The sequence below is a fragment of the Perissodus microlepis genome, chromosome 10 (genome assembly GCF_051167445.1).
Source record: "Perissodus microlepis isolate ML-2025 ecotype Zambia chromosome 10, ASM5116744v1, whole genome shotgun sequence".
Taxonomy (NCBI): domain Eukaryota; kingdom Metazoa; phylum Chordata; class Actinopteri; order Cichliformes; family Cichlidae; genus Perissodus; species Perissodus microlepis.
The window spans coordinates 26,720,101-26,737,970 of NC_140470.1; the positions used below are offsets into that span (position 1 = coordinate 26,720,101).

At 41.0% G+C, this 17,870-nt stretch overlaps 1 protein-coding gene across 4 annotated transcripts in view; it reads right to left on the reverse strand.

Moving 5' to 3' along the window:
• LOC146379574 (glutamate receptor 4) overlaps positions 1–17,870 on the reverse strand; it is a 162,414-nt gene that overhangs the window by 48,267 nt on the left and 96,277 nt on the right. For all 4 annotated transcript variants that reach the window (XR_014801441.1, XR_014801440.1, XM_084940863.1 and 1 more), the window contains exons 5-8: positions 11,748–11,801; positions 10,256–10,414; positions 4,122–4,289; positions 3,458–3,562 (exon numbers count right to left, since the gene is read on the reverse strand). Coding sequence is in view for 2 of the 4 variants with exons in the window: in XM_084940863.1 (XP_084796989.1) it covers positions 3,458–3,562; positions 4,122–4,289; positions 10,256–10,414; positions 11,748–11,801 (486 nt within the window). In the remaining 2 variants the exon portion in view is untranslated. The remainder of the gene's footprint in view (positions 1–3,457; positions 3,563–4,121; positions 4,290–10,255; positions 10,415–11,747; positions 11,802–17,870) is intronic.

Genomic DNA, 17,870 nt, shown 5'->3' on the forward strand with positions numbered 1-17,870 from the left:
ATGAATCCAGAGCTTGGAAAACACTTTTAAGAATACCTTGGGTTGAGATTCCCAGGACCGGGTACCTTTATACTAAAGTTGACAAGAGTAAGGCTGCAACTATTTGAGCTATTAATACAAGAATACAACAGTATTTTTAAGTATTTTTCCCCAGGCACAGCTGTGAAACTTGGTACAGTGTCTATTACTAATTGCTAATGACATCTTCTCCTGAAAGGAGGTGCTGTTTTAAAAAAGCACATTAAACTTTTTTTTAATTAACTTCCAGGTTTTAGTTATTTAGTCCAACTATACGTCACAAATACATAAAGTATCATCATATCACGCTGAGGAAAGCCAGTTAAAGACAGTAAGCAGTACCATTTGGCCTTAGATTAATATACTTCACACAAGATGCCAGTTTCAAGATCAATGTGGTGTAATATCATGCTCAGCTGACTTTACTCTTTGTGCACATATTTATTTCAAATTATGGTAAAAAAAGAGGCCTTTATTTACTTACAGGAAACCACAAACAGCAAGCACCAGGTAATAATTCAACATGTAGATAGCCTTCGATTGCTCTGAAGTAATCATTCTCCACTTTTAAAAAAATTACAATAACTGCTAATTCAGCACAGAAATAGACACATGGTTCACTCTTTTGTTCTCTAGATGAGAGTGTCATTTCTGTACTTTGAGACACGTCTCACATAGCTATGTTTAGTCATGATTTTTATTTTGATCTGATCTAAGCTACTGATGGTGGTAAGAACTCACAATTCATAATCATATTTGCAGGTGGGAGTAAAAATGACCTGCTGCTGATGAAAAAGGACCCTCCCCTGTCAGAGGCGTGGTTGGTTCCCTGTAGACATGAATTCTTCTGGTGCTTTTATGTTTTTATTGGGGCAGGGACAAATTCCCCCTTTGTCCACGCCCTGAAGTCGACCCTTATGAGCAGCTACAAGTGAGTCATAGTGTAGGTGCTGGGAATAAGCTGTGATTGGCTGATCCCTCCAGTGTGCCGAGGCATCAAGATGATTGAGGGCCACGGAAAATGTAGGAGAGAGGCTGTGACCCACACATGCACACACACACACACATATATAGACCGTGTCCTGACGGGACCCTCGCCACGGCGAAGGAAGACAGGCCAAAGCAGCTTTTGATTGATGGGGACTCCTCTCTGCCTCCTCCCCCTCCCCTCCACCTTGATTGCTTTCTATTTCATTTCATCCTTTCGGCATCACTCTCACAAGTGCCTTCTCTCTCTCTTTCCCCCCATTTCCCTTGAATTTCATCTACAGACATCCATCCATCCTCTCAAACCAGCAAGCAAAAGATGCTGCAGCTTCCCCGCCACCACAATTTACTTATGATAATAGAGAGCAGCACACTACATGTCGTATCATCCCACTCGCCCAGATACTTCACATGAAGGCAGTCTGCACGAATCTGCAATGATATATGGATGAATGAAGAAGGTTTCCGATTTAGTTATAATCAAGCATGCACGCCCACCAGAGGACGGGTCTTTGAAAATTATACGACATCGTGTTTAGGAATAAAGTTGCTCGCTGTAAACCTGCAAAATTTGTAACCTGTTGAGCTAAACACCCGTTATGACATGCTGTCAGGCACATCATTCAGAGAGCCAGATAAATAACACGTATGGCAGAGTAAACTGTCTAACCTTAAAACAAATTCTTAACGTCACAGTGCAGTTTTAATCTAAAAGAATCCCCTGTCTTTATAAAATCCTGACCACATTGTGGTTAAGCAGCTGATTACACACGCTGGGCTGTCAGGCAGGGTTCCCTCGTGGGATCATAAACATTTTCCAACCACTAATTTGGTGAATCCCGCAGCGTTGGATGGAAAAACTGATTTTTACGTCTCCTCAGAAGGTAGCAACAGATCACATGTCACTGATACATATGTGACAACTTTAAAAATACTAATCAATAAATTAAACGGGACTATTTTTTTTTTCATGATAACCAGTGATATGAACTACAGTACTGTCTTTATTTTGCTACTAATTGTAAATGCTAAATATGCATACCTGTATTTAATTTGCATTAAATTCAAATATATAATCAAATTAAAAATAGAGTTGCTTTCACACAGGACGTGGCTGCAAATTATTTATTTCTGTTTTTGGCTTTCTGCTGTTATTTATTACAGCAAAGTGGGAGTCTGGAGGGGACTTTAGCCTTTGCTATTTGGGTCGCCAGCTTAAAAAGGTGAGCCATAGCTGCTCCCCCATCCTGTGCTGTGTCCACACAATAGCCAAAGCACAGGATGCTGCTCGGGAGATCTTTCAGACACTGCAGGAGTGACATTTGTTGAACTTTGACAGCTCTGTGCTGTGAAGACTGCCAGCGTGACCAATAGAAAAGAGGCATGTAGCTGACAGCACTCAAGGAAGGAAAATGGAGCAAAAGTTAATGTTGTGTGCCTTCCTTCCCTGAATTATTCAAAACAAGTTTGTGTGAGCGAGGCTTTCGGTTTACCGGGTGATCTATGCTCCCATAGATTCATGGCCACAAGCTGTGGGTAGCAAAATGAGATCATGGAAAAAAGGGGTGGAAATGAGCTTCCTTCCAAAGGGTGGCTGGGCTCATCTGTACTAGGGATTTATACTTCAGTGGGAAATCTACGTGCAAACCCCAATGAAACCCTACAGCGTAACATCCCCAGAAACGCAACAAGACATTGTAATTTCTGTGCAATTTCTCGCTACTTTGTTGCTTTGATGTTTTAATTATAACCATCATCTCAATAAAAGAAAAGACAATCATAGCATCAATATAAGGACTCAGATGACAGCAAATACCTGGATGGAGACTGATGAAACTATTGGAAATGACATCAGTGGCTATAAAACACATGGACACAACCACAGGGTAACTAACGTGTAATGCACCAGCAGAAGCATAAATGCTGGCCTCAGTGTAGGTCACTTATGTAGGTTACATCATATCTTCTACAAAGGTCCCCATAGAAGTCTAAATCAGGCCTTAGAGACAGTATGAGGAGCTTGGTCATCTGGGAGGTGCTCAGAGTGGAGCTGTTACTCCTCCACATGGAAAGGCGCCAGCTGAGGTGGTTCGAGGGCGCTTCTTAGGAGCCTCATAGATGAGGATTTTCAGGCATTTCCAACCCAGAGACAGAGCTAGAACACAGTGGAGAGATTGTGTCTCTCAGCTGGATTGGGAACGCCCCATCAGAAGAGCTGGAGCTGCTTAGATTGCAGCACCTAGGACTAGGGCCTGTATTAGCAGCACAAAATGGATTAAAGTTTGAGTTTATATTGGGACCACATGGGGTGTATGATGATTTCATAGTCGTGTAGCTTGTTGTAGGTCTGCAAACAAACTGGTTTTTATAAGTCAAATGTGCTAGTGATCATCACCGTTAGCCAAATATTTATCGACAACACAAATGAAAGCAGTGTGGTGTGATGCTTTACCCGTCTGGGTCCATTATTCTTCAGTTCAAACACGTCCATTGTGTAGTTGACCCTGCGGCCATAGTGGTCAAACTGGACATTACCTGTTAGTCCCTGCAGCCGGACCTGCACACAGAGGAGGACAAAGACATGTACACACCAGGACATGATATAGTTCCACATAAGCAAATATTGTTTTAGTACACAAAACTGTTGGAAAAAAAGTGCAGCAGGCTGTATCAAGGGATGACACTGCATGCTGCATGATTTGAAGAGTCTGGGAGATTTTATTTAATAAGCAGATGTTCGCTACTCCTTTGAGCTTATTGTTGATTTAACCAAGCCAGCCAGCTCTGTCTTCTGAGCATCAGCTGAAACACACTTTCAACTGGTTTGAGGGCGTTTAAAGAATAGTTCAATATTTTGGGAAATACGCTTTTCAGAGAGTGAAGCTTTTCTTAATATACTTCTTTGTGCTCTAAGGGGCTCCGCTGTATCTAAAAGCCTCTTCAAAAGTGCAACTGCATGTTGAGGCAACGATCGTGAAGATCAGAGAGTGTCTCCTTTTCAATAACAGACATCCGAGCAGAGGCTCACAGCCACCCGGGCTCTCCATTAAAGGATTGAACAAAGAGGAAGTAGTGAAAAACCTTTGCCGATTACCTCCACTTATGCTGCGTCTCACCTGTTTTAGAGTGCGCTCCATATCGATGCCCTGGTTCCACGGGGCGGCGGGGTTAGCGAGGCAGTCGCCGGCGTTCCCCCGTCTTGAAATGTCCACCTTTTGCCTGCGCAGGTTCCTGAAGGCCTCGGCCATCACCATCACACCATCGTATGTCAGCGCCGAGGTGTACTGCGAGACGAGAAGGGGCGATCAGAGATGTTATCCTGCGTTCAGGGGTAGGATGACTCCAGGCCTCAAGGGCCGGTGTCCTGCAGATTTTAGATGTGTCCTCAACACATCTGGTAATGAACTAATCATTTGATTCAGGTGTGTTGACCCAGGGTGATGCCTCAAACTTGCAGGGCACGGGCCCTTGAGGCCTGGAGTTCCCCACCTCTGCTGTATGTGGTCAATGATGGAAAATGTGTCTAGAAAAGAACAACTTAACATCGAATAAAAGCTCTTCAGGATGAAGCAGACTGTATTGAAAGGAAATAAAACCCAGCAGGGACAGATGCCGTGGTTTGTAAATTACAGTCTTTGTAGCCCGAGGCGACCCCGCTGCTCTGCCTGTTTTGGGTAGTGCTGGGGGACGCACACCGGGAAAAGGTATGAGGCCAATTAAATACTGATTTAGCTAGACAGGCAAAATGTTCTGCAATATTTGCTGGTCAGATCTTTTTAAAAACAATCTGCGTAAGGCTGCCTCCGAGAGCGTGCTGACTTTCTGCAGGGCCAAGCAGCATGCGGTAACAGCCTGGCTGTTAGAGCGAGGTAGCAGTTTTACTCTGCTCATTATTTTCTAGATATAGAAAAGGAGGAGAGCACATTCCCCACAGTATAAACCTCCCAATTTCCCCTAATCTGTCTTTGACCTGAAGACTCTGCCTCTGCCTTTGCTTCTGATTATTTGGGTCTACAAAAAAAAAAAGAAAAGCACTTGCCTCTCTCTCTCATGAGCAATACATTTCCCTAAAACTCACCTCTGGCAGGGCAGAAAAGTAATTGAGTGAATGAGGAATAGGCAGGAAGACGCAGAGTGGGTGGGTGGGTGAGTGAGGGGGGATAGAAAGGGGAAAAGGAGAGCGTTTTGTCCAGCCGGGAAGCAGTCTGGCATTAATTATCCCGAGTAGCAGGAGTTCATTAACTTTGCCTCCGGCTGGGGGTGAATCCTATTCATTAGCCCACTGCTCACGGTGACATTATGGCTCTCTGCAGAGAGTCTGCTGCACTCCATTCCCCTGTTACTCTTTGACAAGCTGCCCCAAGTAACACACACAAACAATCACGGAGTGGGATAAACTCACTAACAGTCACCGCAGCTATCGGCTTCTTCTCATCTTCATCCTCACTGCGAATGCTGCCAGGAACTTCTTTTTTTTATTTTTTTTGCAGCTGTGTGCTCACAACCAGACAGACACCAGAACAAATTGAATTCCTTAAGAAATGTTGGTAAGTCAGAGGTCTTTAACCAGGCCAGATGAAGAAAAGTCTACATAAAGTTTGCAATCTGAGGTTAGACACTCTTTCTTGGTTTAGAGAAAGAAAATCCTCTGGCCTTACTGAAGATTTAAAGATAATCTGTCTCGGGCATAAAAGACGAGATGTCAGGTTATTCGAGTCCTGACTCGAGTATTTCAATGATTGCCTTTTTAGTTTTTGGAAAACTGTGCATCACAAACAAAGGGTGTAACTCACCAAGAAACCAAAAGCACTGCACGTGTAATCTCAATGACTTACACTCTTTATTACTGTGTATTTTAATCTACACAGGGCCATAATTTACAAAATTAAGATCCTGTTGTATTAATTAAGAAGCCACTGAAACCAGGGGTAGCTCTGACCGAGAAAACACACGTAAACAGCAGAAACATGTGAAACAGAAGCTTTTTGTCTCCAGCTGAAATTATAGCCTGCATAGTAAATCTTTCCAACTCTCATTATTTACAAAATGAACATATTGTTTTATTCAACAAGACCTGAAACTGGTGTTTGGGAACATAAAATCATGAAATGGTTTAATGACGTTACTACGCTAACAGTAATGTCACTTTCTCATAGATTTCTATGCAATCGCACTTCTTTCTGTCACTGGAGAAGTCGCCCCCTATTGGCAATAACAAAAAAAATTGCAGGTTTTCGGTTGAAGTTTTTACAGGACCCTCTGCAGACTGCAGTCCCATAAAAACTAAACACATCCCATTACTCAGCAGGTTGTAGAACGACTTTTAACTGCAATAACTTAAAGTCATTTCTTGATGACTGTATTTCTGATAGATGGTCTCACATTTGAATCTAGAATACTTTGGTATACAGAGGAGTTCGTGTTGCAGTGCAAGGTGCCCCAGTCCTGTGACTGCAAAACAAAATCAAGACATCAGCCCTCTACCAACATGTGATGGTATGAGGTGTTGTCCTGTGTACTGTGATTAAATATCTCCATTTTGGTCTCACGTGTCCATTGTTCTGGACTTCTCGTGGTTTGTCAGATGCAACTTTGAAAACCTTAGCAATGCTGCCGTTGTCTTTTTAGAGAAAAGACACTTTCTCCTGATATCCCTTCCAAACTAGCCACACTTGTTCAGTCTTGGCTCTAATTGTGCTTTCATGAACTTTAACATTTGATATGCTAACTGAGGCCTGCAGAGTCTGAGATGTAGCTCTTTTTTCCCTCCTCTCTTTTATTGAGCATTGCACAGTCTGACCTTGGGCTGAATTTGATGGAATCACCACTCTTGGGAAGATTTTGGCATCTGAATGCTTCATACCAGCAAAGTGGCAAAATGTCTGCTTTTATAGATCCGGTCATATTTGCTGATGATCAGTTCATCAAGAGACTTTCATTAAGAGCATTTGCTACTTACGCTTTTAATTGCTATGGAAGCAGTAAGCCTGTACTTAGTTTTTCACTGTATAAAATCCTATCTGAATCTTTTTGCCTATAAATCTGCAATTTCAAGCTCTGGAGTTATCATTTTGATATCCAATCACAATGCAGGAAGACCTGAGAAAATCACATGGGTTAAAAACAGAAGAAACAAATACTATCATCTAGCAACGATATCTGTTTCTGGCATTATCATTTTATGAAAGAGGCAACAAATTACTTGGAAAAATGCAATTATACCAGAATAATGCTAATCAGGGTCACCTCATAAATATAACTAAAGTAACACCAAAAATTAGCCAAGGAAACAGCTTTATGCATCCAAATAAACTGCTTCACTGAATAGCGTTAATTAATAATAATTAGTTATTTCAATCATCAAAGTAACAGTTACACCCAAAACATCTGCCTCTGGCTTCGGATTTGAGGTACTGTGTGCTAACTAACTGATAATGCAGATGATATGCAAGCCAACATGATTTAATGGAGCGAATCTGTTTTGATTTACTGAGGTGTTACACTGTAGGAACTGATGAGCCATATTAACATGTAAAAGATCCCTGGATGAGTCAGGAAGGGCAATTGGAATAAATAAACTTGTGTATTTAAATTATTTAAATTAGGTAAGAAAACTCATATAATGTCCTTTCTGGATAAATTAAACTGAAATTTGGCGCGAGATGTGCTTTAAAGAAGATTAAAAACTAGCATAAAAACTTTTTCAATTTTCACTCTGTATGTGCTTATACAACAGTTTACATTTAATCATTAGCTTTTATTCATCTCTGGCTGTCTTCCACATCATGTCTTTTGTCCTGCCCCCTCCCCCCACCGGTTACAGTAGATTGCTGCTCCTCCCCCAGTCTTCCTGTTAAAAGGGAGTTTTTCCTTGCCACTGTCACCAAGTGGTTGCTCATAGGGGATTTCCTGTGTATTATTGTAGGGTCTTTACCTTACAATATAAAGAATATAAATGAACTGAACTGAAATTGAACTAGTGACTATGATTTAATGCATTTATAAAAAAGCATACCATCAGATTTATATTCAGATTCCTCCTAATAAACCAAAACAGCAGCTTCACTGAGAGATACGGAGTAAGTTAATGCACTGAAAGGCTGTTTGTGTTTGCCGCTGCAGGTTAAAATAAGACTGTATATTAATGCCAGACGTAAATGAGGTATAACATCTCCAGTGTTGTCCTTGTCATGCCAAGCTCACTGTAATACATTGAATAAGAATATCCCATTTACTACCTGACGACTCCTGGAACTTTTAAATGCCAAGTCTTACATCTGTCTTTGCAAAGTGAGTAAACATGCCAGGAGGAGGCCTAACTCACTGTCCTGTTAATATATTAGCAGAAAGAAGGGCTAGCTATGACTCAGGCTGTGGACAACTTAGTGGGGAGCAGAGTAATTTAGGCTGAGTGGATTTCCAGGAGAGAGAGCAATTTATCAAGAAACTGAGTGGGGGAAAACACACAGACACACACACACTCACACAGATATCACAAACACACACACATTTTGTCATGTGATATCGCCCTGTGGTGTAAACTTTTAATTTGAACCACCCCAATCCATCAGATACGCACACGCTACACACACACTAGCGTCTTGACTCACACCACTTCCACTCCACTGCATCTGGTTTTTAAAATAGAAATCTTTGTTGGACACTCGGATCTGCTTGAGGGGGGAGGAGGTTCACTAACCGACATGGCGTGATGCCTTCTTGCCCCAGTGCTATTCGCAATCTGTGTGACTGAAAAGGATTTAAAGTGGGTCAGTCTGTCACGTCGCAGTGGAAGAGGCAGGAGGAGCGTTATCGATATTCTTTGTGGGTTTTTTTGATGCCAAACATGATAACACACATTCATATTTTTCATCTTACATGGCAGCATCCTTAAATACATTCTCTTTATTTTGTTTTTCGGCTTTCAACTACCCCAGCAGGATTCTTTAAGGAAAATGGTTTTGCATGTTTCAGTCCATTACCTACAAATAGCACGCACACTATTGTTCATATACAGGACATCTGTTTTTAGATACATTTCCCACCCTCCGGGGCCCAAATGCATAAAACTCTCTCTCAGATTTATCACCACAGTTCTCACAAAGGCAGAAATGTGCACGAAGCTTTTCCATCATATTTGTAAACTTTTAGAAGCTCATTCTGAGATTTAACCACAGATGGAATTAAACAGCCCCTTATTTGCACCACAAATTATGAAATGCCAGTGACAAGAACTGAAAAAGAAGAAGCGCATCATTTTGTCATCATTTAAAAGGTATTTCCTTAAAGGCATTCTCTGGGGGAGTGGACAAAACGCTATATTGGTTGAGATCTCAGTTCAGAAATCAGACACACACACAAAAAAACTGAAGTAAAAAGGAGAACTAAAGCTATCAGCACAAGCAGCGGGACCCATACAGTTACAGATAATGATAATAACAATAACAAGTCAAAGTAGAGAAGACGAGGACAAAATTAAGTACACACTAAGTCATTTGTAGTAACATTTGTGAATGGGTGTTATGTAACACCTTTCCACTTAACCGAGCACTCAGGGTACTTTCTACCACACACATTCACACGTACAGTGCTTCCTTATCGCTGCTTAAGCACTTTCTAACATTCATGCACACACTCGGGAGCAAGTCCGGGTTTATATCTTTCCCAAGGATATGACTGGAGGAGTCCAGGGGTAAAAATTTATATGGCATAGTATTAAAATATTATGAAAGGGACACCAGCATTTAACATCTAACTTTATTATAGAAGAATGAAGTGAATGGTTTCAAATAACCCTTAAATACACAAGCAGTCTTTTGTTTGAGCATTTTCTTATTTATCTTTTGACCTGGAAATTAGTGGATTTATCAAATTTCACTAATCCACTGGATAAGCTGAGTCTGTTTACTTGAATTTATTGGCACTGATGTTTGCAACTAAACACTTAATTATAACAATAACAGGCTGACCATATTAAAAAAAGAGCAGTATGCTCTGTACAGCCCGCTGTCCATCTCATAATATGCTACACAAGCAGTGCTGATGTTGCTAAATGCTTTTCTTTAATATCAAAGGATCTCTACATCTTCTGTACTTTGCAGTGAAATTTTCACTTCACAAATTATGGGGACGGCAGATTGTACAGGATTTGTTACAAATCACTAGAGGTCTGCAGGTAAAACTAGTTGTGCTGTGGGGCTTAAGACAAAGGCTTGTGTTGTACTTCTGCTCTGATTCTGACATGACTCACCTTGGGCGGGGCGTCCGAGCCCGGGTACTCCCTCTGATCCAGTTTATTCCAGCGCTGCATCAGTTTGATGACCATTGGGTTGCTGAAGTCGACCAGCTGGAAGCCCGTCACGTTTGCGCCGCCATGCATGAAGCGTTCCAGGTTGATGTCTTTAAAACCCTTGAGGGACAAGAAGGGGAAAGAGCGGTCACGTCCAGTCACAGATCCATCAGTGGCAGACAGAAACAAGCATGTGGCAGGAAGGACGATGAGGGCAGAGGTATTGCACTTAACAAGTGGAATATCAAAGCCGGTAACTACCAACTGACTGCCACTCGTCAACATCAGATTGAATTTATTTACTGCACTCTTCAGCATCTATAAGAGAGTGCCACATATCACAGCAGCAGTGGAGGCAGTGAGTGAGGAAGACATGTGGTGAGCTGTGCTGAATCTCACAAGACTGTGATCACAGTCATTATAAATGTCTCTTAAAGCAGGGAGTGGATAAAGTCTTTGATCCTGTAGTATACTGCCATCATACAAAATATCTTCAGGTTCTTCTGGTTCACATCGTGTAACAAATGAGGAAAAGTGTAACTGATAAAGTTGATGTTTGAACAGTTTTCCAAAGCTAAAAGTGATATTTTCTTGTTGAAAGATTCTTCCAGGCGATAGTCACATCCCAAATCTAATCTGTTAAGTAAAACTGTAACAATCAAATGAAGCAAGTTCACATGTGATTTTTTAAAGTAGTTTCTTATAAATGTAATCGGCCCTCATGCACCTTTCCGCATCTGCAGACTTCCAGTCTACAAGAGTGGGAAACCTTAGTCGTTCATACATACTGGATTAAAGTCATGAAGCCCAACTGAATATGCCATAAGGCTCCATGTGGTATATATTAAAAACAGTCTAGTTTCACAGATTGATGCCCAAAGGGGAGGTTTTGTGTTATTTGCTTTGTGTGACTTTTATTGAAGCCACTTATGTTTTGTGGGTTTTTTTTGTAGCTCATATCTGACATTTAAGGGGTCTAAGCATCACAACTATCTGAATTATTCTACTTAACATAACTCTGTGGATTTTTTTGGCCATTTGCAAAACAAAAAAAACATATATTTTAGTAAAAAATTAGTAAAAAAGATCACAGATTATTTTAATGATTTTCTTTTGGAGGTTTTTGCCAAATCTGTATGGGAGGGTTAGCAGGGAAAACCCTGTTATTGCCACAATTAGTCTCACATTTGTAAATATATTTTAACAGCGGGAGCGGTCTAGCACTACAGAAGCAAAAAATCCTACTGTTATCAGTTTTAACATCTGCTCCCTGAGCAAGGTCTTCAAATTTAACCACACACAGTCTTGAGATCAGCACCACACGGACTTAAATTACAACGAGCTGGCAGTCAGCAGCATGAGAAAGCAAGCCACAGATGGAGTGAAACAAATACGACGGACAAAGAGAGACGCAAACAAACAAGGACCCTGACAGGAAGTGTCCGTCCCTCACCAGATTGGCCATGATGTAATGGTAGCCTTTGATGTGTTTCCCGACGCTGACAATCTGCAAGAAGGCAGAGCAGAGCTCATCATTAATCTGACTGGATTACAGCATAACAAAGCTTAATTACATTAAATGAGCATGTGACAGGTGAGTGCATGGGCGTTGACACCGTGGGTCCATCGGGTTTGACACTCAGATGATTGAACGTCTAAACGAATGAACGGGCGGTCACGTCAGTATGTAAACACTCCACACTTCGAGGGACGTGACAGATCTTCTCAACGCTCTCACTCAACATGCAAACAACCACACAGCTGCATCGTGGTGATAAAAACTAATTTTGAAAGCTGACATCTGCTGGGAAATCCCACTGGACATCCAGGTAATAAGGGCGTGAATCAAGGAGAAAAAAGTGCTTTGAATCCCGGAGAAAAGCCGGGATCGGTGTCAGGTCCCCGGCAGCTTAACTGCTGTCAAGACCCGAGCATCAGTTTGAACGCTCTCAGCTCCAATATTCAAGATTACTCTTAAAAAAGCCATGATTACATCACAACAAAGACCTGTCCATATATTTATAAATGGCTTTCCCACAAATTATTTTCTCAGAAGAAAGAAGCTTCAATCAAAAAAATTCACCAAGGATTAGCAATAAAGACGGTTTTCTTCATCCTCCTTCAGTTCTTGAGTGTCTAAGTGGAAACACAAGTCTTTAAAAGAGAAATAAAGAGAGTAAAGTTACCTCAAAGGAAAACAGTTAAACAGTTTCACAAGTAGGGATGCATTAAACTGATGTCCAGGTCAGATATCAGTCATCAGTGATTCATAAAGCTGGCTCATGTAACGGCAGGATGATCTATGGGGCTCACGTCTGTGTAGGTTCACAGTCATCCAGGACACAGTCGTCTTAGGAGCTTGAAAAGAAGGTGACTTTGACGAGAAGTGAAACCTCTTCAACAAACTTAAAGAAGTCCACTCGCCTCCTGTTCAAGCTCCAAAGACTTTGGGGCTGATCTATGTAATTTAGTGTACTGGTTGCTAATGGTGGAGCTAACATACCATGGAGAAAGCCGACAGCATAGGATGAGTAATGGGGTAGTAGGTATGAGGTATTTCACACCTGCCAGACTGAGAGCAGGTGTGAAATTATTTATATCTTTGCAGCTAGTTTTTAGCCACAAACTGTGGTCTGGTAAGCTGGAGCAAGAGGTTTCTTATTTTTATCCCTTCATCTTCTACCTCTTATGTGGCTGTAGTTGGGAAGGGGGAGGAGCCTAGCCTGAGATGGCCATATCCCCTTCTCCCCAAACACCCCCTGTAGGTCTGCTGAGAGGACACCGACATGCCTAAAACGTGTAACCTAGATTTTGTTCAATATCTGGCATCTTGTCAGTTGCTGCGGCTCCTAGCAATATGCCACTAAAGTTGAGCCCAGGCGCTCTTCAGAGGAAGCACATTTGTGCCATGACATGTGACTATAGGTGAGAGTATTCTATATTTTATATAGAATATATTTTCATTTCTTATATTTTGAAGAAAGTCAGGGTTACATCACCCCCACAACCCTGAACATGGATGGACAAGTTATTTAAGTCTTAGACTTAAATACTAAGTCTTACAATAATGTTAATTAACTCCTGATGTCAGATCTATACTTCTATCAGCAGACAGCAAAGCAAAGGTACTGCATCGGTGCACCCCCATTTACAAGCACAAACCTAATGCAGGTTGGCTAATTTAACAATCACATACATCTAAACTCAATCACATCTGCTCTTTTACACAATGTTATAAATTGCTGTTATCATATAGTACATGTTTATACAGATGCTACAGTAGTTACAGAATAAACTCTGTAACTGTTGTTGTTAGAAGGACTCGCTGCTGAAGAATTGGAAGCAAACTGGACAGTAATGATATGAAGGAAGACGAGTGTTTGCTGTTCCCTCACACTCTGCATCACTGATGGCTTTTAAAGCCTCTTCTGGCACTGAGGCTGTCACTAATGACAACCACGAGAACGACCGATGTTTGGCTCACGTCTCACAGAGTAGATTTTCGCATAATTTTCATCATTTATCGAATAAAGGCTTCTGCTGCCACACACTGAAGAAACGCTGAATATTGAAGTTATTTCCTTTTTGCCCACATCTGTATATGAAATGTTATGCTGGGCATTTATTGCTGACTGAGGATCCAAGAAGTCAGTGCAGGACTATCTTTACAAATTTTAATTTAGTTATATTTTTCTCATTTTAATACTCCACACGAGGGGAAAAATTCATGTAATTGACTCAAATTGAACTTTTAATGGCTTATTTAATGCTTAAAAAAAGTTTACCGACTGCCTTCTTAGCAGAATTAGCTGTATTGACACTCTCGATGTACATAACAGAACAGACAACAGACACGAACAACATGTATAACATATCTATGTTTTGTATTTAATTAACCTCCTAAGACCCAAACTCTTCCATGGCATGCATTTTTAATTTCTCTTTGATATTTGGGCTGTTTGGGACCAGATGAATGTAAAAACAAAGAATCACCAGATTTTTATTTTTTTTTTTACCCTCGTAAGTGGATATCAGGCCCTTGTGGAGCTAAATTTGGTATTTTGGTCTAGACAACCCAAAATGTGATGTCCACATATGGGGACGCCAGGTCCTAGGAGGTTAAAGGTGCTGGGATAAATTATGGAATAAAAAGGGGATGGATAACTAGTTAATATATATACATGAAGAGTGACTATAAATCCATATATAAATGTTATATAGATAGATGTGCAATAAAACAAAGCTGTATATATCAACATGGTTTAATGCTAAAAGTAACAAAATTCAGGACAAAGGTGCACCCTGTTGGCTATGTTATAGTGTTACTCAAATGACAGACCAGCATTTTTTTCAAATGGCCAGCAGGGGGCGACTCCGGCTGGTTGAAAAAGGAAGCCTGACTGCACAATCGTTTCTCGCTTAATTGGTGCTCTCAGGAAATATTTTCTTGATGTTATTGTTGCTTCACATTGTTTCACATCTCCTTTAATACAGCAGGATGTTCATTTTGGAAACTGTGGTCCCATTTAGAGGGAAACTGAGACGAAAGCAGGATAAGCTTAATGTATGGCTACCTTGAGGTGGACAAATCCGCACAATATATTTAGGCTTTATTTTTACCTATATAAACAAAAGACGACTAAATGTGTTTTACTTTGTAAAAAATCAAAAGACAGCATTTAAAAATTCTGACCAATCACAACAGCCCAATTCAGACTGGTCAATGCCTGTTAGGAGGAAGTCACTCAATGCAACCAATGCATTTTTTACTGAAAGAAGAAAACTCCAAAACAACAATGGACAAAATTCTGCTTGTTTTATTTTTCGTTGTTACTTTTTAAAACACTTTAAGCTAACTGTAGCTGTATTCCTGTGTTTATTTTCCAGCTATTGCACAAGTTGCACAGCTCATCTTGCAAATCAGCAACACCTCCGTCTGCAAATGAAGCAGGTTTGTGTTCCTAGATTTCATGTTCTGATAGTCAAAGTAACATCTGAAAGCTGTGATACACTGAGAACTGACCGTGCTGGCGATAAGCAGCTAATGAGGTCTAATTATGTATTCAAGTCCTCATTCTGGATCTGGATATTTTAGTAAGCTATTAATGGGAGGACAGCTGGAATGAACACAGGCTAAAATAGATGTTTATGTCTCTGTCAGTAATTCTGACCACTTCTACACAAAAACAGTGCATCATTCCAAAAGCTCTCAATCTGACAGAACGTATCACGTCTGCTCTGGGAGACGACCTGTGTGCTGACATCAAGCAAAGATGGAGCGGGATGTCTGCGGCTCTGTGGGGGCAAAGAGGCACACAAACACTCGTGCACCTGCAAAGTAAATTGTTAGAACTATGACAGATGTCAGGAGTGGAGAGCTCCTGAATAATTGAACAATTACACAGACACCAGTTGCCCCTGGGAAAGATGGAGGGATGAAGGTATGAAGATGAGCAGAAGGAGGAGGAGGAAGAGGAAGGTGCACATCATATTCTGAGTGTGCTTTTGCCAACTAACACCACTGGAGATCAGGACAGACTGTTCTTACATTCAAAACTTTCTAATTAGCACATCCGCACTCAAAAACAAAATGAGCAAATACTGAAGGCTTGCTTGTTTTCTTTGTTTCTGACCTCCAGTTTTGACCGACTTCATTGTGTGACTACAAAAAGCTTTGGATTTTAAGCTGCATAGAAAATGCATCAAAAGGTATCTTGATGCATGCTCAATCATCCAGGTAAGTAAATTCAAAAGTTTGTTTCTTATTTTTTGGACGTAGCGTTGTCATTGGGAGGAACGCTGGTTTGCGTGGGGAGTCAAGAAATCCATTTATGTGAAAAGGGAAAGACCATCTCTGAATCGAGGAGGGGGCCTGAGGGTACATCTTTCACAATCTTACAATCCTGTGATTGCAGGCATTCCCCAACTCTGTGAATGGTACTCATGGCCATTGATCAGTGGGCTTTGATCAGTGGTTGTTGATCAGTGGTCATGAGAATTTGCATATTAATGATCAACGAACTGACCTGACAGCTCATTGTTCCTTCAGTGGGCTGATTTCAGTCATTATGCAAATTTACTGTTTATAAGATTGGGGAAACCTGCAGTCAGCTGAGACTGAAGAAGTCAACTGGATGAGTGACGAAACGTCCAGGTGAACAGAAGTTGTAGATGGATTAATGGTATAGGTAAAAATACTGTTTTTTTTTCAGTGGTCTGGCAGTACATTGGAAAAAATGCTCTAAGTGAAACATACACTTAAACCAATATAGTTTCTATGCCTGTCTGCAAACCAAAGAGCCTAAGAGCACCAAAATTTAAAGGAACCTGCAAAAAACAGATATGAATGCTTGTTTTGATTGTATCAGACGTGTTCAGCCTTAGATAGTGCAACACAAACTCCGTGCAGCGGCATATGAGAGAGAGAGATATCTCTAAAACATGTCGGGACTCATCAAAGCTGCAAACAAGATCAAGTATAACTAACTGCATTGTTCATTTTTAAACCGTGCCAATGTAATATTGCTAAAACTTAAACAAGGCCTAGCAAGGCAACAGCCAAGTGCCATCTTTCATCAGTGTGAAGTCTGTGAGACGGGCTGGTGAGCTCAGGCAGAGACGCTAATGGGAATTTGCAGCAGGCTGCAAAACACAGAATCAGATGAGAAAGAGAGAAAACATTTTTTTTCCTTATATGCCCCGAGGGAAAACTTTCATATAATTCATGAATGTGTTTTGGAGGCTAGGACCCAGTTCTTGCTTTACATCCATGGGAAACTGTGATTGATGTTTTAAAACAGACAGCCTGGGTTAGAATTTTACCATTTGCCTTCATTTCTCTTCCAAATAAGTCTGGCTAACCTGGGGGTTTGTTGACAATCTGTCTGTGAGTCTGACTGTTTGCATTTCTTGCCTCATTGGACTTTATTTTGTCAGGACGTTGAATGTGCCGATATTTGCAATGATTCATAACAGGATCTTGTAAAAACCACAATCAGACCCAGGTATTATCACTTAAAAAGGACATCTTGGGAAAACATCCAGCTCCACAACTTCATTTTTGGCCTCTTGAGCAGTTCTGCATAATTGAAGGTTCAAAAATAATCTGCATTTATCTGAAATGAACCGTTTTAGCTCCTCCCCCTGTTAGAGGCAATTACCTTTCTTCTGATTGGCTGCACCTTGCATATAGAAACATGTGGGTGGAGCTTCTGTGCTTAGATAGATGTATATCCCTGAGATGACCAACAGTGTGGAACAGAGTGTTTATAGCAGTCAGAGTGTTTATAGCAGTACAAAAACCAAGAACATATATAACTGCACAAACGTGTAACATAACTGATGCCTAGTTGGTTGCAAAGCTGAAACTTAAAGGAATTGACGGAAGGGCACCACCAGGAGTGGAGCCTGCGGCTTAATTTGACTCAACACGGGAAACCTCACCCGGCCCGGACACGGAAAGGATTGACAGCTTTTGTTTTACAGCGATTACTTGAACATAAAATGGCCTTATTATTTGCAGTTGTTGCTGTGTTTAGGATGAACATACCCGGTTGTAACTGGATGTATATAATGG